Source organism: Camelus dromedarius, chromosome 8 (assembly GCF_036321535.1).
Source record: "Camelus dromedarius isolate mCamDro1 chromosome 8, mCamDro1.pat, whole genome shotgun sequence".
NCBI classification, from domain to species: domain Eukaryota; kingdom Metazoa; phylum Chordata; class Mammalia; order Artiodactyla; family Camelidae; genus Camelus; species Camelus dromedarius.
This window is the reverse complement of record NC_087443.1, coordinates 79,108,038-79,134,217: the sequence shown is the minus strand read 5'-3', so window position 1 is coordinate 79,134,217 and position 26,180 is coordinate 79,108,038. Positions and strand designations below refer to the sequence as shown.

The 26,180-nt window shown below is 47.7% G+C and overlaps 1 protein-coding gene across 2 annotated transcripts in view; it reads right to left on the bottom strand.

Moving 5' to 3' along the window:
- The window catches only part of DOCK1 (dedicator of cytokinesis 1), a 484,546-nt gene that overhangs the window by 81,360 nt on the left and 377,006 nt on the right, over positions 1-26,180 (bottom strand). For both annotated transcript variants that reach the window (XM_031460760.2, XM_064488534.1), the window contains exons 30-32: positions 18,786-18,864; positions 12,523-12,623; positions 4,175-4,233 (exon numbers count right to left, since the gene is read on the bottom strand). In XM_031460760.2, coding sequence (XP_031316620.2) covers positions 4,175-4,233; positions 12,523-12,623; positions 18,786-18,864 — 239 coding nt within the window. The remainder of the gene's footprint in view (positions 1-4,174; positions 4,234-12,522; positions 12,624-18,785; positions 18,865-26,180) is intronic.

Sequence of the window (26,180 nt, the reverse complement as noted above, 5' to 3'; positions counted from 1 at the left end):
TCCTTTATAAGGAACTTACCCCACAGAATGACATGTCATAGTGGCTAACATTTTACTAGAGAATTCCTCGTTATTTTAATTCACTTATTAATAAAATTGTATTGATTTCTTACCAGTTTTACTTTTTCTTTTCTTATTCATTGTGGGAAGAATAGACTGAAGATGAGGTCCACCTTCTGACATTTTCATACGAACAATACGGGATCGTTAGCTAGAGGCATGTGGGTGTACAGCGGATCTCTAGAATTCACGCATCTTGCGTAACTGAAACTTTGCACCCTGCCCAGCACCTCCCATTTCTCCCTCTGCTCACTCCTGCCCCTGGCGACCACCCTTCTGGTCTCTGCTTTAATGCTTTAGTGAGTTTGACTCCCTTAGGGAGCTTACATAAGAGGACTCATGAGTGTCTGTCCTTCCATGGCCGGCTTAGTTCACGCTGCACAATATTTTTCAGCTTCTTCCACATTTTTGCATATGACCAGGATTTGTAGTTTTTCTAAGGCTGGAAAATATTTTATTGTGTATATATACGACATCTTTACCCATTCCTCCATCGATGGATAGATAGGTTGTTTCCACATCTTGGCTATTGTGAATAATGCTGCAATGAACAGGGGAGTGTAGATACCTCATCCAGATTCTGATTTCAGTTCATTTGGACCTAGAACCTGGAGTGAGATTGCTGGATCTTACGATGGTTCTATTTTTAATTTATGAAGGGCCCTCCATACTGTCTTCCATAGTGGATGCATCATTTTACATTCTCACCAGCCGTGTAGAAGGGTTCAAATTTCTCCACATCCTGGCATATGTGTGTTTATCTTTTATTTTTTTCATAGGAGCCGTCCAAATAGGTGGGAGGTGATAGCTCATTGTGGTTTGGGTTTGCATTTCCATGATGATTAGTGATTTTGAGCATCTTTTCAGGTATCTATTGGCTATTTGGATACCTTCTTTGGAGAAATGTCTGTTCCAGTCCTTTGCTCAATTTTAAATTGGTTTATTTGGGGGTTTTTTTGCTATAGACTTGAAAGAGTTCCTTATATATTTTGGATATTAACCCCTTATCAGACATGGGGTTTGCAAATACATCCTCCTAGTCCATAGCTACCTTTTCATGCTATTGCCTCCTTCTTTTCTTGTGCAAAAGCTTTCTAGTTTGACGTAGTCTACTTGTCTTTTTGGTGCCACTTCCAAGGAATCACTGCCAGGGCCAATGTCAAAACGCTTTTGCCCTATGGTTTCTTCGAAGAGTTTCATCGCTTCAGGTCTGATGCTTGTCTTTTGTCCGTTATGAGCTGATTTTTGCACATGGTGCTAAGAGTCCAATTTCACTCTCTTGCATGTGGATATCCACGGTGCAGAGCACCATCTGTTGTTCACAAGCCACTTGTTGAAGTGGCTCTCCCTTCTTTATTGTGTGTTCTTGGCTCCCCTGTCGAAGATCAGCTGACTGCGTATGTGTGGGCTTATTTCTGAGCTCTCTATTCTGCTCCACTGGTCTAGAGAGCTGTCTTTATGCCATTACTATGCCATTTTGATTCCTATAGCTTGGTAATGTATTTTGAAATCAGGAAGTATGATGCCTCCATCTTTGTTCTTCTTTCTTTGGATTGTGTTGGCTACTCGGGGTCTTTTGTGGCTCCACATGAATATTAGAATTGATTTTTCAATGTCTGTAAAAAATGCCACTGTGATTTTTATAGAGAAAGCATTGAATCTGCAGACTGCTTTGGGTAATACGGACACTTTAACAATATCAAGCTTTCCAATCCATAAACATGAGATGTCTTTACATTTATTTTGTGTCTTTTTAAATTTCTCTCATCAATGTTTTGTCGTTTTCAGTGTACAAAACTTTCGCCTCCTTGGTTAAGTTTATTCTTAAGTACTTTATTCATTTTTATCCTATTGTAAATAGGATTGTTTTCTTAATTTCCTTTAGACAGTCTGTGTAGAAATGTAGCTTATTTTTTTATGTTGATTTTGTATCCTGCAACTTTTCTGAAGTTTGTTTACTAGTTCTAACACTTTTGGGGGGAGTCTTTAGGGTTTTCTACATATACGATCATGTCATCTGCAAACAGAGATGGTTTTACTTCTTCCTTTCTGGTATGGGTGACTTTTATTGCTTTTTCTTGCCTAATTGGTCTGGCTATGACTTCTAATACAGTGTTGAACATAGTAGGGGTAAGTAAGCATCCTTGTTTAATTCTCAACCTTCGAGGAAAGCTTTCAGTTTTCCACCACTGAGTAAGATATTGGCTGACAATATATAACTTTTATTATGTTAAGTTACATTCCTTCTGTACCTATTATGTTGAGAGTTTTTATCATGAAACGCTTTTGAATTTTGTCAAATGCTTTTTTGGCATCTATTGAGATAATCTTATGATTATTATTCATTCAATTAATGTAGTGTATTGCTTTTATTAATTTGCACATGTTGAATCATCTTTACATTCCAGAGATAAATTCCCCTTTTAACGTGCTGTTGAATTCGGTGTGCTAGTATTTGGTTGAGGATTTTTGCATCTGTATTCATCAGAGATGGTGGCCTATAGTTTCCTTTTTTTTTTTGTAGTGTCTTTGTCTGACTTTGGCATCATGGTAATGCTAATGTCATGAAATGAGTTTGGAAGTGTTCCCTCCTCTTCAGTGTTTTGGAAAAGTTTGAAAAGGACTGGCATTAATTCTTCTTTAAATGTTGAGTTGTATTCACCAGTGAAGGCATCTGGTCCTGAATTTCTGTTTGTTGCAAAATGATTCAGTCCCTTTATTCATTATTGGTCTGTTCAGACTTTCTATTTCTTCATAATTTAGTCTTGGTAGGTCATATGTTTCTAGGAATTTATCTGTTTTTTTCTAGGTTATTCAATTTGTTGGCATATAATTGTTCATAGTAGTCTCTTATGATCCTTTTTATTTCTGTGGCATCTGCTGTAATGTTTCCTCTTTCATTTATGATTTTATTTATTTGAGTCTCCTCTCCTTTTTTCTTAGTAATCTAGCTAAAGGTTTGCCAGTTTTATCTTTTCCAAAAAAAAAAAAAACAACTCTTAATTTTGTTGAATTTTTCTATCCTCCATTTTGTTTATTTCTGCTCTAGCCTTTATTATTTCCTTTCTTCTTCTGACGTTAGGCTTACCTTGATCTTCTTTCTTTCTTTTTTTTTTTTTTTAAAGTTCCTTGAGGTGTAAAGTTGGGCTGTTTTATTTGAGATCTTTCTTCACCAGTAAGTCAACACTATAGATCAAATGGACCTAACAGACCTATACAGAAACATTTCACCTAACAGCAGCAGAATAATCATTTCTCTCAAGAGCACAGGGAACATTCTCCGGGGCTGATCACATGTTAGATCACAAAACAATTCTTAAAAATTTTAAGAATACTGAAATCGTACCAGGTATCTTTTCCTACCACAATAGAATAAAGCTAGACATCAGTAACAGAAGGCAAATTGGAAAATTCACAAACATGTAGATGTTTAAATTTGCACTCCTGAACAACCAAGGGGGCCAAGAAGGAATCAAAGAGGAAATCAAAAGTTATCTTGAGACAAGTGAAAAATGAAAACACAACATACCAAAACTGAGCTGCAGCAAAAGCAGTACCGAGAGGGAAGTTCGTAGTGATAAATGGCTATGTCAATTTCTTATCTTAAACACACGTTATCTCTTATTGTTTTGATTGTGCAAGTATTTATGCAACCACCACTTGGTGGCAGTATACCTAAATACAGGGTCCAGTTTTGAATAAGCAAATAAAGTCTTTTGAAGGGAGATGATGTGAAAGTAATTACAACATGCAGTGTCATATATAACAGTAGGATGAGCTACATCCTACTGGATGGCTTGATTCATGAGGGAACGGTAGTGATGCCCAGGAGTAACAGTTCCAAGGCAGAGCTGTGCTCACCTGACACAAGAAGACACTCTATTGATTTTTCTGTACCGCCCCCCTCAACCCCCATCAGATTTTCTTCCCTTCACTTTGGTCTCCCATCACCTGTTCACTGAAAGCAGTTACTGCAAAGGTAGCAACTGCTCGCCGAAGAACAGAAGCTGTTCGGATTTTTAAGATGCCCAGATGCTGACAAACAGGACTAGTATCATTGCTCCCCACTTATTCAAGAGATTGACTGTGATGCCTTGAAATACCGGTTACTCACCAAGGTTGTACCACATGTCCCTGATTTCGAAGCCAATCTGTCTCCTCATATCTCCGTACCTGAAAACCAGGGAGAGGAAAAACGCTGAGTCACTCTATGGAGCATCTGAAAATCAGACCTGAATTATTTTTAAGTGTAATTAAAGTCTCCCTTCCCTGAGACAAACGGAGTATCAAAGCTTCAATTTCTTTTGCCACCAAAGGGAACTGAAGGAGGAGGGACCACACTGGGGAATCTCACTCCCCCACACCACAGATTACAGAGGCTCCGCCCTCTGTGGGAACCTGGGGGAGGTGTGGAGAGAAAGGAATTCAGTCTCTCCTGGCAGGAGACAGACACCTGGCTTCTTCGGCCTGAGGGGGAGTCTGTTTTCCCTGCCTGTCGTTAGCATCCAGGCACCACAGACACCAAAAGACTTCCTACAACCCTGCACACAATAAACAGTTCTCACATGTTAAAATTAAGCCCTGGAGTCTTAGAAATAGCTCCAAGTAGCTCCCGTTCCTCTTTAAATCATTTTCAAGGTAAGGAAGGGCATAACACCAAAAGATGTCAGCAAATACTCCCCCCATTTTTGTTTACCATGGAAAATAAATGCTAATTTCCCCCCCAGTGGGTCAGTACAGGGGGAGTGTGCTTCATGAGTAAACAGAATTTGATGCTTCAGAAGATAAACCTTCATTAGTTTGTGAGCAGTTTAACTTTTTTCCTGTACTGCCTAAGGAAAAGCTGATTATATTAAAAATAATAATTTGCAAAATTATCATACAGCGTTACAGTTTAGCAGCTGTGTGATGGAGCCTGCTCTGTGAGTCCTTGTGTCAGCTGATGTGGAAAGAAAAGCTCTGATTACAGACGACTGAGTTGTGACTTTATAGGTGAAGATCCCGGCTGATAAACCTACCACAGCTGGCTACCACCTTACCAGTCCCCAGTGCCCTGAACATCTGGGTGTCGCTTACAGCAGGAAAGGACCACAGACAGTGCGATCATCTCAACCAAGGAACATAAACCCACCGCGCAGCTCCTGGTGGGCGAGGTCAACCTTGGGAGCATCACAGCTGGACGGCAGGTACCACGGCACTGTACACACGGAGAGACTGAACAGAGAGGGGGCAGCTACACCCCGACCTCTGAGGACAAGTTGGTCCTGAGAGGTGTATGTGTTACCTTCCAGCCTAGCCCGACACCAGGTGGGCACAGATGCAGGTTAATTCGATGAGTGAGAGTGAGCCGCTCTCTGCCCAGGAACGCTCCAGTTACCCACTCCACAGTGAGGAGTGGCCTGCCCACACTTCAGTCACTAGCTGGCACCCCAAAGTGCCCAGGGGCACCCGATCTGAGCACCAGTAAGGCGAGAATCCTTTTGAGACTTGTAGAGCCACCTTCCAATCTGCTCTTTGCTCCTACGGAAGTGACACAGGGATCCCAGGAGCTCAGGCCCGGAGAGGATGCAGTTGGCTGCCTGGTGACCGGGGAGATGGGCGTCCTCCCGGCATTTAGCAAGGGGAAGAGGACCGTGAAGAAGAGGACGGTGCTCCATCCAGTACAGATGCTTCCTTCTGAGGATGGTGGGGGACGAGGTGCCTCTCAGGGGAGCAGGTGTCTGGGGAGTTGAGGAGCGTGGCATCGCAGGCAGGACCCCGAGAACGCAAACACCCCGGCCCCTGCCACTACGTGTTCAGACACAGCGAGGAGGCCAGGGGCCCAGAGGAGGTGAGACTCGGTCCCAGGGGTTAGACTGTAACTTACAGACTAACTCAAGCTTTAAAGACTCTGCCAACCACCAAGCAATTCCTCCTCATCCCAGGAAGGTATCTCTTGAAAAGTCCGCAAGGTGAACACTAGGCTGATGGTCACCAGTGGCTGCCCCTCTCTGGCCCCTGCCTGAACTCCCTCGCTCTCTCAGGTCTTACAATGATTCTCCATTCAAATTATACCCCGAAGCTCAGAAGGAGAAAGTGCAGGGGAGTCTCGGCACTGTTTGGGTTTGGATCACCAGGAGTGACCCGATGAATGTCTCAAGACATACAGTGACCAGAGCTGGACTTTTGTCCAGAGCTGGACTTGACTGGGAGGCCCAGGAGGAGTGGGGAGCAGGCCCTGCTCCCTGGTCTCTGTGCGGCGCCTCTGCTCACGGTGCCAGCGGAGGGTGGGGGGGTGGGCAAGGATGCCTGGGTTATATTTTTCAGTCACACATTACTCTTGTTCATGTGGAAAATGACATGACTTCACAGTATTTGAGAACAGGGGATCAGCAAAGATCTGAATGCATATCCCTCATGAGAGGCAGGCCTCCCGTATAAAGCTGCTAAGAACGATGTTTTCATAGTCAAAGAAGACACAGGTGCTCGAGGCTGGTGCGAAGGTCACAAGAGGAGAAAATCGCTGGGAGGTGAAGGGCAGGACCGAATCTTTTCAGCAAGACTGATCTTTTCTCTAATGTTAGTAAGAAGGCAGCTCTGACGAACCCCTACACGTCTCAGCGTAATCCCCAAACAGAGTTACAGCTGTCACAGGGACTTGAGAGGGATTCCGGACCATTTGTATTTCTTCTCCCAAGGAGGGGAGAAAAGGCAATGATGGAGAGTATCTGGCTACTGCGCTAGCTGGAGACAAGTCCAGAGCCGGCGGCAGCCTTGGAGATCATAACCAAGTTCACCCCTAGCAACTTCTAGTCAGGGGAACTGGGCTAGTCCTGGAGAGAGAAGCGGAATGACATGGCCAAGGTCAAGGGGCAAGGAGAGGAGAGACTGCACGTCCTCGACTCCCAGATCTGTGCGCTTCCCCCAGAGCACACCCCTTGAGGACCAGCAAGGGCAGGCTCCCACGATGTCACGGCACAGCACTGCGTCTCCCCTCCCAGAGTCTATGTGCCTCATCTGATTCTCACAGTGAGACTAGGAGGGGAGGAGGGCGTTCTGCAGGCATCCTCCCACCAAGGAAGCAGTGATTCCTGGCGGTGAAACGATAGGCCTGTCTCTGCAAAGCTGGGGTCACCTGGCGCTCCCCACTATGCCCTGCTCACCCAGTGAGTGAACACCTTCAAACTACCAGCCCAAGGGAGCCCCCACGAGACAACCTGTAGACAGCCCAGGCAAATCTCAGATCCCATATCCAGGCTTAGAACTCTGACCCCAAATAGCAGGAATCTAGTCTCTGAGACCTTCTCTCAGCACCTAGTTTCCTGAACCTTTACCCCAAGAAGCAGAAAACCCATGTCCACCAGAGACAGCCCAAAGTTGAAGGTAAGGCCAACCTGAACCCAAATCTGAGCACACTGAGAAAGTTGCCTGACCACTCCGGCCCTCGGTCTCCTCATCTGTCATACTGGGATAATGATGGTATGATGCCCATCTCCCAGGCTTTGGTGAGAATGAGGAAATGTTGCCCTTGTCTGTCCTCACAAGCAATGAAGCCAGCCGGGGTCCTTCCATTAAAAGTTCAGACTGGGCCTCATCACAGCATCCCCTCACGGCTGCAATGATCATTTAGATTAATTTGTTCAGAGTACATTACTCATTGATTCATCAGGTACTGCATACTTACTCGAGGCCACACACAGAGCTAATATGGGAACATGAATATGGGAATATGAATATTTATAACGTGTCGAGAATAGGCAAGACCCATAGACCTTGGAAGGCTGTTAGCTTGGTAGTAGAGATGGACATTAAACAATCACACATACACATATATGTATATATCACAATTTTTTTGACCTAACCCCCTATGCCTGTGAATGTGACCTTATTTGGAACAGGGTCTTTGCAGATGGAATCATGTTAAGATGAGGTCACGCTGGGTTGGGTGGGCCTTAGGTCCAAGGACTGGCATCCTTACAAGGAGAGGGAAACAGAGACACAGGCACACAGGGAAGAAGGCCACGTGAAGGGGGAGGCAGGGCCTGGAGGTACACAACCCAGGAGCATCCAGGATGCGGCCACCAGCAGGAGGAAAGAGAGAAGAGGTCTCCCCTCTGCACCTCCCGAAGTAACCAACTCTGCTGGTGCCTTGATTTTAACCTTTGACATCTGTCTATAAGACAGTGCACATCTGTTGTTTCAAGCCATTTACTTTCTTTGGCGATGACTCTAAGAAATTAATACAATGGCCCATTAAGTTGCTTTCCTGGCCCAATAAAGGGTTGAGATGCACAATGTGAAAAACGCTATCTTAAGGAGAGAGAATAGAACGAGAAGGCCCAACAGCAAGACTTGAGGAGCTCCACCACGTAAGGGCTGGATGGGGGAGCCTGAACCCGACAAGGGAGCAGAGGGGCCAAAATGCCAGGAGGAAAACCTGGAGTGGGGCTCTGGGAGCTGAGAAAGAGCTGGAGCCCTGGGGCTGCAGCCAGAGCTGGGAGCAGGTCGGGGTGAGGAACGGGGAGAGGCCTGCAGGTAGCTGGAGGGAGATGATGGGTGAGGTGAGACATTTTTATTTTTATGTGAAGGACTGATAAGTTCCTGGGAGGTGGGAGGAGGCGGGACCCCAAACACCACTGATGGGAATGAGCCTTATTAGACACAGGGGTCTGATATGTTCTCCACTGCATAAAGCTTTATCACATTCAGTAGACTACAGCATCACTAAAAGAGGCCATGGTATAGATTTACAATGGAATACTACTCAGCCATAAAAAAGAATGAAATAATGCCATTTGCAACAACATGGATGAGATTATCATACTAAGTGCAGTAAGTCAGTCAGAGAAAGACAAATATTATGTGAATCTAAAAAATAATACAAATGAACTTACTTACAAAATAGAAACAGACTCACAGACATAGAAAACAAACCGACGATTACCAAAGGGGAAACGGGGCAGGGGAGGGATAACTTAAGCATATGGGATTACCAGATACACACCACTATACATAAAATAGATAAGCAACAATGATTTATTGAATAGTACAGGAAACTAGTTAGTATCTTGTAATCTAGAATGGAAAATAATCTGAAAAAATATATAACTGAGTCAGTTGGCTGTCCACCTGAAACTAACACAATATTGTAAATCAACTATATTTCAATTAAAAAAAATAATACACCATGACTAGTGCATGTGGGACACAGCTTGTTCAAAAGGACCCTGGCACAGGTCACTGCTTGTTGAGTCTGTCTCCCTGGGTCCCCTTCTGACTCTTAGTTTGTAGGGAATTTACTTGGGATAATTTGATCCTCTTGAAAAAAATCAACATAAACATAAACAAACATGGTGAAGCCCCTCCTCAGATGCACTCAGTTGGATCCATGGACCTATAGCAGCAGACAGGCTGACGCGGAGGCAGCCAGAGGCTAGTGTACAGGTGGGCATCACTCCACTTTCAGACCCCAGGGCCCTGCCTCTAGAAAAATAACCACCTGAATTATGCTCCGCTGAGCCCCAATCAGCACCCAGCCCCACTCGCTCAGACTAGCGGGGCTCATGCCCGCGTCGGCGGGCCCCTCGCCCTGCCTCAGTCCAAGTGCTCCAGGCCCAGCCACTCACTTATGCTTCACCCACCAGCATGTCTCTGCGAGTAGAGCCGGCTGTGCCCCTCAGAACCCGATGTCCCCTTTGGAGACTGGCTGCCTGCTGACATGGGGCTCAGTCAGGCAATCTGGCAGACACCCACCCCAGCTGCCTTCAGCACCAGCCCAAAGCCCACGCTGATGGCCTCCCGGGCTGAGTCCCACACGCCCACCCAGTGAGCACTCACGTTCCCCTCCCAACATTTATTTTTGCACGTCTACCTCCCCCCATGACTGCGAACTTCTTATCTTGGGGTCCCTAGCACCAGGACCTGGCCTGAGTACAGAGCACACTTTTGAACAAATTAAAACATTTCTAGGCACTGGGAAAGTTAAGCATTTGGCTAAGACGGTCTTCTAATATAATTTACGTAGATTTTGCTGTTTAGAAATTAAAATTGCATGTAGCTTATAAAGTGTTTAACGTAAAGCAAGAAGCATTAAGAATACAACAAAGACAGATGAACCCGCCCCACGTCCTGGCCACTCACACGCATCTCACACCCTGGAAACACTTTGTCCTCAGCGGTGGTCACCCACAGAGCCTGCGCCCTGGGGCAGCGCCCCTGGGGCTGCACAGGGGATGAGACAGTCCTGCCAGAGTCTTGCCAAGACAACTTCTGAAGTGCTTGGCACTTCTCTCCTCGGGGGAATCCGCGAGAAAATTTCAAAGGGAAAATCCTGACTCTCTTACCACCAGGGTTGTGAGAAAGAATACAGAAAGAGGGGGAGATGCCAGCCGGCTGTGCTTAATTTCCCCTGGCTTTGAAGCTTCAGAATGCACAGCTCGACGCGGGAAGCCAATGTTCCCCTCGGCGGCCAAAGCCCTGTGTGGGGAACGCATTTATTGGTGTTGCTTTAGCTTAGATGTTAACATGCTCACACCAACAGGAGAAAGGGCCCCAGAGAGAGGGCCCTGCCCTGGCCCCGAGAATGGTTCTCACAGTCAAATGGTTTTCTTCTACAAAAGGTGAAGCTCTTTCCAGGCAGATTTCTGGCTTAAAAGCACTTCTCCACAGGCCTCTCTAAGGGTAGGATGCACCGTGAGCTTGGCAAAGGAAGGGCCCCATCCTTGGCTGGAGCTGGCTTGGATCCCAAACTCACCACCCCCAGGAGGCCCCGCACACAGGTGGGCAGGAGAGTCACCTGCTGCCTGACGGCATGACCAGGGCCCAGGCCATCGGGGCCGCAGACAGGACTGGGAGTCCGCGGCGGTGCTCCCAGCGCGCGCCCGGCATTAGTGTTCCCACTACAGACAACCTTCACCGTGACAGCACCTCATCAGGGACAACAGCCACGTAGCCGTCCCCAACTTCCTGCCACACCGAGGGGATGTGAAGTCCCGCAGAGTGAGAGCATCCTCGCTGAGCCAGCCCCCGGAAGGTGCAGCCTGGACAGTCTGTCTCCAGAGCAAAGGCACGTGATAAACCCCACTGGCTCCGCAGTGGGGAGGGAGGGGGACACTGCCGCTGCTGCTGCCGCTGCCCCGCGCCTTCCCTGCTGTCACCTGTAGGCAGCCACTGGGACCACGCCACTCTGGGTGCATTTCCCTTTTTGAACAATGACCACCTGCCTACATCGATGACCAGAAGACTTGAGGCTTCCAACTGTGGAAGCCTAGAGGAAGATGGCCAGGTGAACGCTGACCTGACTTAGACGGGCTCAGGGAAGGACTGAAGGAAGGTTCTCGAAGCAGCACAGGTGAGCATCTTGGGCTCAGAATGACTCAGCGTGTGACACTGGCCAGGTGACTGTTCACTATGCGTTTCACCTCGTCATCCGGAAAATAAAGATAAGAAGACAGCCTCCGGAATAGCTTCGGTTTTTGTCTGATTCCAGGTGAAAAACACACTTAGAAAGTCACCGGCAGGTGGCGCGTGCTGGGTAAATGTTTGCTGAAAGAATTCTTCTCCCCCGGGGACAGTGCGCCTTTGATTTGGCCTGCAAGTGAGACACATGCTCATGGGACATGAGGAGGGCTGCACAGCGGTCACCTTCTGAGATGCCCTGAAATCTCGAACCTCGGAGACAGCAGGGGGCTGGCACCACCTTGCACCCGTCCAAGTAACACGAGGGGATTACAAAATGACAAATAGGGACCCCACAGCAATGCAGGGACAATCTGAGAACCCTTCTCCAGAGCACTTATGAAAGGGGCACTCAGAGAACTAGAAATTAGTGAAAGGGAGGTGGGAAGAGAGAAGGCAGGGCCCTCCGAGGGCCCAAAGCTTGGGAAGAGACCCAGGCCAGAGCTCTTCTCCTGAGTCAAGTCCAGGGGCTGTGTGGGATGCCGGGGGAGGAGCCCAGCCGGGATCTTGGCTTCCCTGGAGCTTCTGAGAGGCTTTTAGGACAAGCGAAGGGCTAGTCAGGCCGTTCAGATCGCCCACCTGGAAGAGGGGAGGGTGGTCCCTTGCAAAGAAGGAACCCCATACAGCCCTCACTCCGCAATGAGTAGTTCAACCACGCCACTGGTGCTTCCATCGGAAGCTTCCTCGGTCGAAGAAGCACTGGAGAACGAAGCAACGAAGTAAACCACACGCCGAGTGACGTCAGCACACCGCACCACGAAAGCAATTCTCTCCCGAAACTCCCACGCTGTGTGGCCCTAACAGTCTTGAACCACACTGACTTGGAACCCACCAGAAGGAATCCTGCAATTTCAGATCTTGATTCATGGGTTGGAAAAGGCAATACTCAATTCATGAGTTGAAACCACCCTTTCGTTACACCGTGATTACATCTCAACTTACACCCAGTTGGCTGAAAGGCCACAAGAAAGCTGTGCTAACAGTACTGCGGGTCCCACCCGTGACATCAGGGCTCCGTGGACTTACTTGTTGAGGATTTTGGCTCTCTTAGCACTTGAAAAATTCTCCAGTTGCAAGGACTCTTGAGTCAGGAAAGCGACAGCCAGGTGAAAGTAGTTGTTCCACAGCTGAAAACCAAACAGGGAGATGCTAAGTGTTGAACAGATTAATACAGGATCTCAAAAATGCCCTGAGATGTTTATCATTCGCCTGCATCCACACCTGAAATGTTATGATGGGTAAATTTCTGGAGTCATGAAATGAATACTCGCTGAGTATGTCCATGTTTCAGACCAGGTAAAGAACATTTAAATGAAGACAGGCTTCTGGGATCATGAATGGGGACTTTTGTTTGCTCATTGGTGTTCAATAAACGTCACTGGTGTGCACCTCGCTGCCCGTGGGAGAAACCTGGGACTCATTCCGGGATTTGTCCTTGGCGGCCTCCCATCATTTCAATCAGCAAGTCCTTCTTCTTTCTCCTTCTCCATCCCTCCCGAGCCCACCCACTCCGTCTCAGTGCCGGGATATCACACAAGCGAGGTCAGCATCCCCCTCACAGACCAGAGCAGCCGGCCTCCTGTCTCCCGCCCTGGCCTGGTCCTCTCAAGCCCACTGTCCCCGGCCCAGCGGGAGGGAGCTGACACCATCTCAGCCTGCTTAAACCTCTTCAGGAACTTTCCAGGCTTCCGTGCTCAGAATAGGCTTTGAAGGCGAGTCCCGTGGCCTTGCCCCCCTCCCTCCCCATCTCAGCACCCCCATCCACACTCTGCACCCCTGCCTTCCCACCAGACGGTTGATCAGACCCTTGGACCTTTGCAGACGCCGGGCCCACGTGCCTCTCCTACACCTGGACTAGGTGTATTTGCCACCTCTTTGTCCCCGCAGCACCTTGGTCTGTTCCTACAGGGACACGGATCACCCCCAAATCGCCCTCTCTTTCGACGCACAGTGCGAGGGGTGGGGGCCAGACCCCAGGCCTGGCACAGAGCAGCGGTCCCTCGGTCATAACTGGTATTTGAAGGATGAGCCCGTGGGATTTCTCAAATGCAAATTAAACTCTACGGACACCTCCTTCGCATGGCTCCCACCACCTGCTCCTTCTCTCAGGGGGTGGCACCCACGGCTGGGACGTGGGGGGAGCAGGTGAGAGACAAGTGGGGAGACCCCCCCTCCACCCCGGGAGCTGCAGAGAGGGGCTCATTACAGACACTCCCCCCCGACTATCATTGTGCCACAGGACATTTTGAAGGAAGTTTCACCTGCCCCCGGTGGGCGAGAGCCTGGCAGTTTCCAGCCCACGTCCAAGCTCCCAGGTGCTTTCAAAGCCCTTCGGAAGAAATCTGTGGGTGTTGATTGTCTCATTGACAGAATAGTGATGATATTTATTCTATCAAATGAGATAGTTACAAAGAGTTATATGAAAATAACATGTTCACAATGTGATCGGTTCCCTGAGAAGTAAGTGGGCATTTTAAAGCCTGGATGCAGCTACGACTGTGCCAGGCTTCATTCATCCAGGACTCCTCATGAACAGGCACGTTCTTCAGGAGGACAGCCACTCATCTGATGCCGCATGACGAACCAGGTAAGTGCCAGTCCTCCCCTTTCCCAGATGCGGTTCAGAGACTTGCCCCAAACCGCAGAAAATACATGATGCAGCACAGGGGGCTCCAGTGGGCCTTCGGGGATGTCACAGGCCACACGCCTTCCTAACCACAAGATGCTTTCTCTTTTAGGCCCCTTTACCATAGAACGGGGGGCTCACATCAGTAAAGTATGAGTTGCTTCTTTTGTTTCTGGAACTAACACCTCCCACTACGGCCGTCCATCCCCTAGTGACGCCCCACCCTCACTGCATGGGCAGGGTCACCACTGGCCACTTTCGGGTCAGGGGCAGGACTGCAAGCAGGACCCAGATGTATTTTAAGCATACCTGCTGCCCATGAAAGCAACGTTAGCACAAACAACGGAGCTGTCTGTTTTAACGCCAGCTTCACGTGCTTCCTGTTTCTCCTCTTCATTCACAGGGCAGCCAGGACGCCAGCTGAGCCTGGGAGCCTAAAAATCCTGCCTGGGAGATACTGATGGGAACAGGGTGGTCAGATGCCCTGAGGAGGGACGTTCCCTCATGGCCTGCATGCCTGGGGACACAGAACGTCCACCTGTAAAGGAAGACTGGGACCCACAGGAGATTTTATTTCCTTAGGAACGAGGAGGCTGTGTTGTAGGCATCTCAAAAAATCTCTCGGCCATTGTCAGAGGCAACGGGGCGCCCGGGAGGTAGAAATACATCACATCACGACTTCTGTGATGTTCTTCCGAAGGGCACAGCCCGGGTCTAAGCACTAGGGAACATGAAACAGCCCAACTGCGGGGCCGTCTGCAAAGCCAGGCCTGTGCTCTGCGGAAGCGCAGCCCAGGACGGGACGCCCAGAGCGAGGAACCGCTCTCGCCTGGAGGAGACGAGAGACACGCAGGACGGAACGGGGAGCGGGGTGAGCAGGCAGAGCACAGAGAAGTTTTAGGGCAGTGAAACTATCTGTATGATACTGTGATGGTGGACGTGTGTCCTTGTAACAGTTGTCCAAACTCAGAACGTCCAGAACATCTACAGTGAACCCGAATGCAAAGCCAGGACTCCGAGTGAGGATGGTGTGTCCGTGTTGGTCCCTCAGCTGTAACAAAGGTACCACCTTGTTGGGGTGTGGGGTGGGGGGAGGCTCTGTGCTGGAGGCAGGGGGCGTGCGGGAAATCTCTGTACCTTCCTCATAATTTTGCTGTGAACTTAAAACTATCATCAAAGAATAAAGCCTTTAAAATCATATAAAAATACAAACATTAAAAAAAATGGAGATATGAGAACTAACGGACTTGGGTGACGCTGACCTGTGAAGGAGGTGCCCGGGACAACTGAACTTGAACACGGTCTGAGGACTGGTTAGGAGTTATGACAATGTGCGTTTCCTGAGGGCCTTGCTTGTAGGAAGTCTTCACTACAGATCTGAGGAGGTGACAGGAGTCAGAAGTGGCAGCTTACTACGAGAAGGTTAAGAAGAAAAGTTCTTGGTCCTGTACCTGCCGGAAATGAGAGGTGGACTGAGGAGGGACAGAGGGAAGCAGAGGGGACATCACAGCCCACAGGGAGGAGCAGCTAAAGGAGAAGGATGTGCTAGGGGAGAGAGCCGTGCAGGAGACACGAGAACGTCAGAACACAGAATGCACCTTGCTGGAGCAGCCACTGCCTGGCGCACACGCTGAAGGCTGCTCGGCCCTAGGGCACCCCAGCCTCCCGCTGGGGGTGGCAGGCTGAAGCCCTCCAGCGTGGGACAATCAAATGCATTTCACACTGGCTAAGAGACAAGGACCACAAGAGCTCATCGCAGTATGTGGGTGGGTGTGCATCCAGAGGACGGTACCCATGAAACAGTGTGCAAGGGCAGTGATAACCAGTAAACCCACACTCATAGCAGCCACACCTAAAATACCCACAATCCACCAGCAGGCGATGGGCAAGGCCTCCGTGGACAAAACGAGAAACCCTAGTGAAGGACACACACAAAAACACACCTAAAGATTCCTGTGTGGGGTGGAGAAAAATAAATGCTGCTAAGCAGTCCCCCAAAGGCCGTTACATTTTCCTCACAATTATTTATAAATCCAATAGCATCCCAATTAAAATAGAAACAGCATTTTTTAAAAAAGTTTTAATGAGGTGATTTTGAATTTCACCCGTGAGGGAAATACACAAAAAGAGTCAAGATAATTTTGCAAACGCACAGTAACAAGGAAGTCCTGGCTCTATCAGCTGGGTATAAAACCAGTAGGTCACAATGCAGAAAACAGCTGAAACACACATGCATTTGTAATGATGGGTTTTCTCAGCCACATGTCAAATCACTGGGAGAGAAGAACCTACTCACAAAATAACGTGGGCAAAAGTGAAGTTAAACTCTGACCTCTAACACTAACTGTATAAATCCCAAATGGATTAATTATTGGAAAGTTAAAAAAAAAAGAACTATAAAGGTATTAGCAGATACTAACTACATGAAACAAACAGTGAAACTGAAAATCAAAGAAGGATTTGTCAAATAAAACATAAAACCCAAAAGCAATACATGAATAGGCAGCTTTGACTACAGAAAAACTAAGTATTTCTGTATGATAAACCTAAACCCACCACTAGGCTACATCAAGAATTTCAACTTACAAAAAAGTACGATAAATAGCCCAAGAGAAAAATGAGCAGAGGAAATGATCAGACAGTTCATCCTAGAAATCCACACACCAGTAAGTGCTCTCAACCCAACTAGCAATCAGAGAAACACCAACAAAAATAAGAAGCAACAATTTTAAAGAAATTGGTTGGGAGAAGATGCTAGACAATGTCTGCTCTCAGAGAAGGCTGGTGAGATTGCAAATTGCTGGAGCATTTTAGGAGGGTAATTTATCAGTGTCCATCAACCTTGAAATTTCTTACCATTCAGCCTGGTGATTATGCTTCCGGGAACCTATTCTACAGCGAAGCGGCACCGAGATGCCTGTGTCACACCATGTACAGAAGCGCCGCGTGTAAAGGGGAAAAACTAGAATAGCACGCGGAAGTTCGCAGGAGTTGGTGCTGGTGCGTTTCTGCTGCGGACTGTGACGGCACTGAGCGACACGGTAGGTGCCACCCAATTCACGGGAAAAGCCGAAAGCAAGCAGGTGCAGGGCCAGGTCCAGGTCCAGCTGACCCTTGAGCAACTTGGGTTTGGACTACTCGGGTCCACTTACAAGTGGGTATTTTTCGGTAGTAAGTGCTGTCCTACCACACAGTCCGCGGTTGGTTGAACCCGCGGATGCTAGGAACCATCAATACGGAAGACTCACTATAAATCATACTTGGATTAACCACTTTCCCAAACCTCTCCCACACTGTCCAAGATCAACTGTAAATGCTTAAAGAAGCCTCAGGAAGAACAGACAACAATTAATTACACGTCACCCGACGGAAGGGAAAAGGGTGAAAGGGTGGGAAGGGGTCCTTCACATTTTATTCAATGTGCCAACTTACACAGCATAAACATTTGATGAGAATGTATCTGTGTGTTAGGATATGTGAGAACAAACATTAAGCAGAGAAAATAATACAAAATTTTAAATTGTGAAAAATAATATGCCCAGATACATGGTACCTGATATATTATTATATAAAACAAACATTGGGAATTTAAAAATGATAAAAGAGGGAACTATATTCAATTTCTTACAATAACATCTAATGGAAAAGAATCTGAAAAGAAAAAATATGTATGTATGTATATGTATAACTGAATCACTTTGCTGTACACCTGAAACTAACACTGTAAATCGACTACACTTCAATAAAAAATTAAAATAAAAAAATGATAAAAGAAATAAGGGCACCGGCCCCTAAGAACTTAATGTAATAAACTAAGGCTCATAGTGGCTATAAAATTTCAAAAGACAATGAAAAGGGAAGGCAGATGGGTGTGTAAGTTGTGTTATCTGGTAACCTGTTTTTGAGCTGGATGGCCGTCTAGGTGCACATAAATTCTTCTGGCTCCTTCTCAGTGAGCAATCCTGCCCGGGGAAACAAACTCCTCTGCACCGGGATGCTTTTACTTGCAAGCTTTAGTAAACAAAACTAAGTAATAATGATGATGACAAAATCATATTAGCAGAAATGTACCCGCAGTACAGTATGAGAGCCACCAATACCAGATACACAGCAAGAAATCATGCCAGGCAAAAATCCGTCCTTACCGCAAACACACGCATGCACTCTGCAAACACACAGCCCTGGGTGTCGGCAGGGTGGGACGTTCTGCTGGGCGAAGGCCACTTCGGGTAGCACAAAGCTGGGAGAGGATATATCGGGGCAAACTGAGTTCTACAAGCAAGCTGGGCTCAGTGATGCAAACCCACCTCCCCTCCTGGGCTAGCCCTTCGCTCTCCACACTAGGACGGTCTGAGACAATCTTGGCAGCCACCCCTCCTGTGAGACACGGCGGCCTCCCAGCTCAGAGCATCCCTACTTGTCACTCTGATTCAATACTTTCACTCTGAGACAGCTCCGTCGCCTTCCTTGCTAAACAGAACACATATCCCAAAGACATAATTTTCAATCCTCGGGTTCCAATAGCACATATTGTAAATTCCATTTCCACATCTTAGATGGGAAACCAACTAAGCTCAAGGATTAGAAAGAAAAGAAATTGGCGCAGACTAGCAATTTGTTTTAACATGATTTCAACAAAGGTCGTGTCTACCTCTTCTCTTACCTGCAGCTCAAAGTTGGCTTGATCCAGAAATTTTTTGTTCAGCATATCTGCATACTGATTAATCGCTCGCAGGAAGACTCTGAAAGATCAAGAGAAAATTACATAATTACACACTTCTGCTCCGGCACTTCTGTAGGTTTGGCATTTCAATTAGCTACAATCCGAGACCGTCTGGAAAGTAAACTCTCTAAATCCCATAAAAAGCTGCGAGGTTTGGCCAATGACAAGCCCAGAGATTATATGCAGATATTCTCCAGATTAATCAAGGAAGTGAGTGCAGGGAGCATAAAAGATACAGACCAAAATAACAGCATCTGAAAGCAACACATGAAAAGTGTCATAACAATAGTCCAACTTTAAAAACAAAGAAAAGGTGCAAGTTAAGTCTTTTTTTCTCATCTATTATTAAATTGGTCTTTGCTTAGTTGGCTTTTTAAAGTTAAGCATTTGAAAGTGCTGTTCCATGCCCCCATCAGGCTTGGAACAGTTTGGTGAAGCTTGGAAGCATGGCTGATGCCAGTATCATTTGCCCAACGCTCCAAATGCTAATTCTGGTCACTGTTTACTTGTTCAAATAAAATTTTAAAAAAAAGCTTTAGTAGAGATAAGAATGATTAGACAAGAATTCTAGCAGGAACTTTATTCATTGATTTCATTGATCAATCTTAAACAAGCAGAACAAAATATCACCTCTTCCCAATATGTTGCCCTTTACTTTTCTATGATGGAATCTGCAACCTGGGGCTGTCGTAAATGACTCCAGAGTACTAAGCCTTTCACAAGCTTGCTCCTTCAGTAGATTTGTTTTATTACTCTTGAGTGTGTTTACAATAATAAAGCCTAGTCCAGACACTTCTTTTTAAATGACCCTTCTCCCTTTGCACAAAGGCAAGATGCAAAGAATGAGCATTAGGTCACAGATAATAAACTTAATTACCCTTCTGTTTAGGCAGCAGGAAACAGCCAGAGAGTGTAAGCACAATCTAGGTTACTTACTAGGAACTGGTACTCTCTGACAACCTGACCGCTTTAGCTATGCATGCCTGGAGAAGCTCCCCAGCCCTGACGGTCCCAGAGCCACTGAAGGCCAGTCAGCCTGGGAGGAGGGAGAAAGGGAAGGTCCAGCCTGGGAGGATGGAGCAAGGAAGGTCCAGCCGGGGCTTTAAGGAGGTCCCCAGCACCACCTCCCACCAGAACCTCCTGCCCAACACCCGCTGTCATCCCAGCTTCCCTCGCATTCTGCTCGAAGAAAGAGCATTTGCAAGCATCACTTCACTGAGACCTCTCAGTGGGATCCAGGACCAAAACGAGGGTGACAAATGGCCTGTGCAGGAGTTCGCTATCCTAGTCACTGAAGAAAACCGTAGCCAGAGTTATTTGAATTCTTCCCCGAGGGTATTAAGAAATCACCGGAAAGGAGGAATCTGTGTTGTAAGTGACTGTGCACGGAGGGACAGGAGGACCCTGGCCTTGACCATGAACCAGGAGCAGACTGGGCAGCAGGATCTGTCAGCCACAGGGCTGCCGGATTTTGCCACTACTGGATGTCTAGTTAAATTGGAAAAATAGCTCTTCTGGCTGAATTCTGTAACTTATTGAAAAAAAAAAAAAGCTAAATATAGTGAAATAGAGTAGGGCCCTCTGGGGCCTTCCCAGGACAGACCCCCCCTCCCCCCGACCACCCAGGTCCTCCACCTGCCTCTTGTGCCTGTATACATACACACATGTATACCATATGCTGTCACTAGTGTGTGGAATTTTAAAAAAAGGACACAAATGAACTTACCTACAAAACAAAAACGGACTCACAGACATAGAGGACTTATGGTTACCAGAGGGGAAAGAGGGTGGGAAGGGATAAACTGGGAATTTGAAAACTGCACCTCTTGGGGAGTGATGGAAATGTCAGCCATCCTGACTGTGGTGGTGGTTCCGTGGGTGGATACATCTATCAAAATTCATCAAATTGTACGTCTGAAATATGCGTAGAACTATACAGGGGCCACACCACAGTAAAGGTGTTAAAAAAAGAAAAACTTTACTGAAAGAGTAAGTTTCATCAGCGAAATAAGAAAACACAGAAACAAAGGGAAATAGTGAAGCGAGACAAAACGATTGTTTAGTCATTAAACGAAGGCAAGGACATCTAGTTCCGCCTCAAGGGCTGTAGATAACATTCTGAGCCCTGTCCTTCTAGCTGTTTTGTAGATATTGAAATCCCCACCAGGTGGGAAAAGTTAACTACATGATGACCAGACTGCAGCCGTGACGGAAGCTGCCACAGTTCCAGGAACTGGCCTCAAAAAATGGGAACAGACCGACCCTGAACTGGAGAGTAACTGTACTGAAAACAATCAGGGCGATGCTGCCCAGATGACCGATGTCAAGATGACTGTCAGAGCTGTCTGTGCCGTTCTGCACGTAGCAGCGCCCCCTCCTTCGGCACACCTGAAACTCCCCTTTTAAAAGTTCTTCCCACTGATCAGCAGTGGGGAATTGGCCTTTGGACTCAAGTTTGCCTTCTTCCCTGGTTGCCGGCCTCTGGAATAAAGCGAACTTTCCTTTCTAACAACACTTGCCTCTCGAGTATTGGCTTTTGAGCAGTGAACAGTGGAACTTAAGTTTCAGTAACATTTACAGTATCCTGACAAATTCATCCAGGACCAGGACTAGATCCAGCGAAAGCCTCGTATGTACAGGTCACCTGGAAACCCGAATCAGCCATCCAGCCTTGGCCTGTGGTCACCTGAGTCATGTCCAGCCCTCAGAAGCGTGGGATGCAGGGCTCAAGAGAAGATGCTCTACCCCATCCACATGACCCTTGGCAACCGAGTTCAGGTAGCATCTGGGTCGTGCCCTGCCCTGACCCCGGTAACCAGAGGAGCTCCCCCAAGTGTCAATGGCCACAAACACCCTTTTTCCCCTTAACTTTTCCTTCAGCTTTGAACTTGGTTGTTCATTACAGCACCCCAGGGTCCTCATGAGCTTTAAATGTCATGAGCCCCGCCCCCCAGCCTCTATGACAAAAATGACAAGTTCACTTGAACATGCATTATTATTACAGGCTAATTATCTTGCCTCCAGATAACACCCAAACAGTTGCAATATGCTACTTCTAATTAAGCTCTGGAACAATTTCAGCTAGTTAAATAAAGATATTGCTCAAAGAGACTTAAAAAAATATGCCACGCTGAAATAATATGAAGGCAAAACAAAAACTTTTTAATGAACAGACAACTAAGAAGGACCAGTGCTGAGAGAGATTCTATCATTTAGATTCATTATAAATTTTTTTGAAAAGCCAAGATTAAAAAAAAAAAACAACAAACAAATAACACAGAATGCGATTTGTAGGGGGAACTAAAGGGAAGATCAAATAAAAACCTTAATCAGCGCTGCAAACAACGCTGAGCCACTCAGTCTCCGTGCAGCAAGGACCCTCCGCCACAGAGCCACCTGGGACACAACGGACATTATCTCCTACCTTTCACACTTGATGGGATTCAAAGTTTAGCAATGCCCCAAGTCCACGAGAAGATAAATCAATTGGCTAGGGAAAAAAAGGCCAGAAACAGAGGCTAACTTTTAGGTCAGAACATTTAATAGCTGCTGTAACTCACGAGTTATTTCTCATAAAGCTCAGACTAGGGGAGATACATCAGAAAATCACATTAGAAACTTCTGCAGAACCACTGGAGGGACAGGAGGACCCTGGCCTTGACCATGGGCCTTGCTCTATCTCACATTCAGTCGAAGACTGGGGAGAGGAAGAGCCAAGCAGCTGGACGGCAGGCCGCCTGGCCAGTCTGAAGTGAGGGGCCCCAGCCCAGCAGAGCTGAAGGCAACGAGAGGGGGACGGGGTGCAAGCGGGCTCTCCCCGGCGTCCCTGGCGACCCTGTCCGCGCCAGGCACTGCCGGAGCTGTGCGCAAGGACAGGGAAGCCCTCCAGACTGTTCCCAAACTGTCCTGTCTGTTTATTCACCCGTGTGCCCACAACGCCAAGTGGGCATCTGGCACCTCACGTATGTTCACTGTGCACGAGCCACAGGAATGAATGAGCAGAGGGATACGGGTGGGTGGGTGGGTGGGTGGATGGACGAGCTGACCCAGAAGATCAGGCCCTGACCACAATCAGGGGGCTCAGAGAGGCTAGAATGTTCCGTAGCCCCCGGCTCGGCCTGGAGTCCTTGCATGGCTACTGTGTAGACTTTCTGGTGTCAGGTTCAGCTCTTTCGAGGTTCTCACTAACCAGATTTCTCATTAGGCACTTAGCATTTATGGCTGAGTATTACTCCCTCAGCCTCCTCTCCGCTTCCGGAGCTAGTTCCTCGATGGCAGAAACCTTGTCTTTTACACATCAGGACTCACCCACTCCCAACCCCGCCAAGCACCTGAGAGGACCCCTGGCCACTGTGCATATTCAGAAATGGTCTGATGTAAGGAAACGTTAGTTTGTAACTGCACTAACAGATCTCTCAGAGCCAGCAGTAGGTCCAGAAGCCCCCACCAGCCAAACAAAACACACACACACACGCACACACGCACACACACACGCACACACGCACACGCACACGCACACACACACATACCCGGAGCCTCCTCTGGTCGGGGGGAGGTGAGAATCCACTCTCCGGCAATCTGAGTTTCTCTTTATCCTCCCCATTCAACATTATTACACATAAATGCCAGGACACAGTGATTAGAGGTCATGCCTACTGTTCATAACGTTCCTGGATCCCAAGAACATGAGGATGAGGTGTCTGCAGGGGATGGACGGGGGTGGGGGTGTGGAAGGCAGAGAGTGGGACACAGCACTGCTTCTGCACTGCAGAAAGGGAGGGGTTGGGGAAGAGATCAGTCACCCCATGAACCAAGCGAGTCATGTCTCATTCCAAGCCATGAGAAGTAAGTCATTTCTAAAAATTACTAATGGCCTGAAAACTAAATGCTTTCAGGGATGCTGGCCCACGAGGCCAAAATGACTAAGAAAAAGGGGAAGCCCGTACTTCCTAGAGCTCTTTTCAATCATTTTTAATCTCTGAAAGGATTTATTTATAATCTAAAAACTTTAAAGGTAAAACCAGACGCACAGAATAAATAATGTAAAGAGAGCCCAAGGCAAATTAAGCCGTCTCCCAAAGCCTCGAAAGTCAGAAGGTCTAGATGCAGTGCCTCTGAGACATTCAAATTATGCACGGCAAATGGCTGCAGATTTTATTTCCAGTGACCCCATGGAAAGAACTTTCGCTCACTCTTCTGGGAAGCAGTCTTGTCTCCAGAAAGTCAGAGTCAGCATCTTTACCACTCTTGTCATAATTCGGGGGCACCATGAGATAGAGAACATTCATTCCCAAGGCTCATACAATTAAAAACAAACCAAAAAAATCCCAGGAAGCTTCCCTTGACCTCCTCCTCTTCTACCTGCACAGTTAACTGTGGTGAGCTCCCACCAGGAACAAGACGCTGTGCTGTGATTCGCGATGGTGTCAGATCAAATGGTAGCAGTGTAACTGATGTCTACATGTGCGTGCGGACAGACCCCATAACAGTCTTCATCCATCCAGTTCTATCAACTGTCTGTCTGTCTGTCTGTCTGTCTCTTTACATTCATGTAAACATTCAGCTACAACAAGACCTCCAAAAGTTGCTCAAGTTTTTGAGGTTCTCATATTCTCAACTAACACGTAAAGGTACCAAATTATGGGGACTCAAGCTCCCTTGAACTTTGAATCTAAGGGTTTTTTTTTTTTTTAGCTTTGAGGTTAAAGATAAGAAAGAGGTAACGACACATAATTATAAGTCATTTGAACACTGTGACCTCCACTGACACTTTACAAAGGGTGAAAAGGGGAGACATACCCGATGACTCTACGGCCGCAGGTGTTTAGGGGACAGGCTGACGGTCATTGGGCCGGGCTCTATGCAGGAGGTGGCCGCGGACTTCCAAGCCTGCCAAGTCCAGGCATTTTCCACAGGGCATCCCGCCGGCCCACATCCCCACTCTGTCGCTGAGTAAAAGGGCCGCGGAGGGCTGGCGAGCCCCAGCAACGGCCCGCCCCTAAAGCTACCTATCGGAAAGCAGTGTGTACTGATCAATGAACGTAGCACCGTCCTGAATAATTATGTGTTAATTGAGTAGAGGGGAACTTTGACAGCGGAACATAAGCAGGAACCAATTTAACTACTAGAAGCTCCTGGCACAATTACAGTCACTAAAATGACTTTATTATGACAGAGCCGCCGGCATTTCTCTATCTCTGCCACCCGGTGTTTGCTGCCAATAAAACTGGGAGATGAGGGGCCTCGTTACTACACAGGGAAACACATCGGGAGTGTGCAGGGCATCCGGTGCCAGACAAAGCCCCATTTCTCAAAAGGTGACACCGTGGAGCTTTTCCTATCCCTCCCCCGAACTTACCTCACGTTGCATAATTAGGCCGTACAGTTCAACACGAGGGCATTTAAATACCTCCGCACTCAAACAAGAGTCGCTCTGGGGCGGCCAGGAGGGAAAGCCCTGCGTCTTTTCACAAAACGTTTTGCCCAAAGTGGTTGGAAAAAAGGAAACACATTTCAAGTGACAGGTTCCATCCCTGCAGGACAGCCAGTCGAGGAAAAGCTGCTGGAAACTTGCCTGAAACCGACTGCCGCGGGACTCAGGAGCGCTGGGAAGGAGAGGCGACTTAAGGTGAGGTGATGAGAGAGATGCTGCGGACGTCGCATCAGTTCCATGGGATGAGCACTCCCCTCCAGCTGACCAGCTTTGGTCAAGTCAGTGACTAAACAGGATCAGCTGCTCCCCATGGTCAGATCTTGGGTGGGGAGTGAAGACTACTGCACACAGAGAAGTGACTTCTAAGAAAGACCCTGGTGTGTCGAGGTGGCCCAGTGCACAGAAGGCGGGGACCTGGGTGAGACCTGCCTCCAGTCTTTGCGACTTGGGAACCAGTGGGAAGATGGGTGTCGCAAGAACTTTCTGGGAATGAGGCTGGAAGGGGCGGCTGGGGCCAGACTGTGGGGAGTTGGAGATGCTGGGGTACAGAGTTGGCTCCTTTCTTCTTCAAATCAGTAAGCCTTCAATGTCCATCAGACTCAAGTAAAATCCAAATTGCTCTGAACCTTTCCGCTGGCCAGCCCTGAAGACGCCAGCTGAGTCCGTGAGTCCCCCAGGAGTGCAGGGAATTCCCAGGGAGCATCTTCTCCAGACTTAGACGGTCTCATCCCTGCCGGGGTGGGGGGAGGTGTATGGGCTGGGCGGGGGGGTGGTCTCCTTGAGCAGAGCTCTGTGGGCCCTGGGCTGCTTGTCTGACGCGTGCTCAGTGCAGCTGCACTCCGGACACCTCTTCTACCTCAGGTTCCCACCAAAACAGTGCGTGCTGCCCACAAACCACAGCG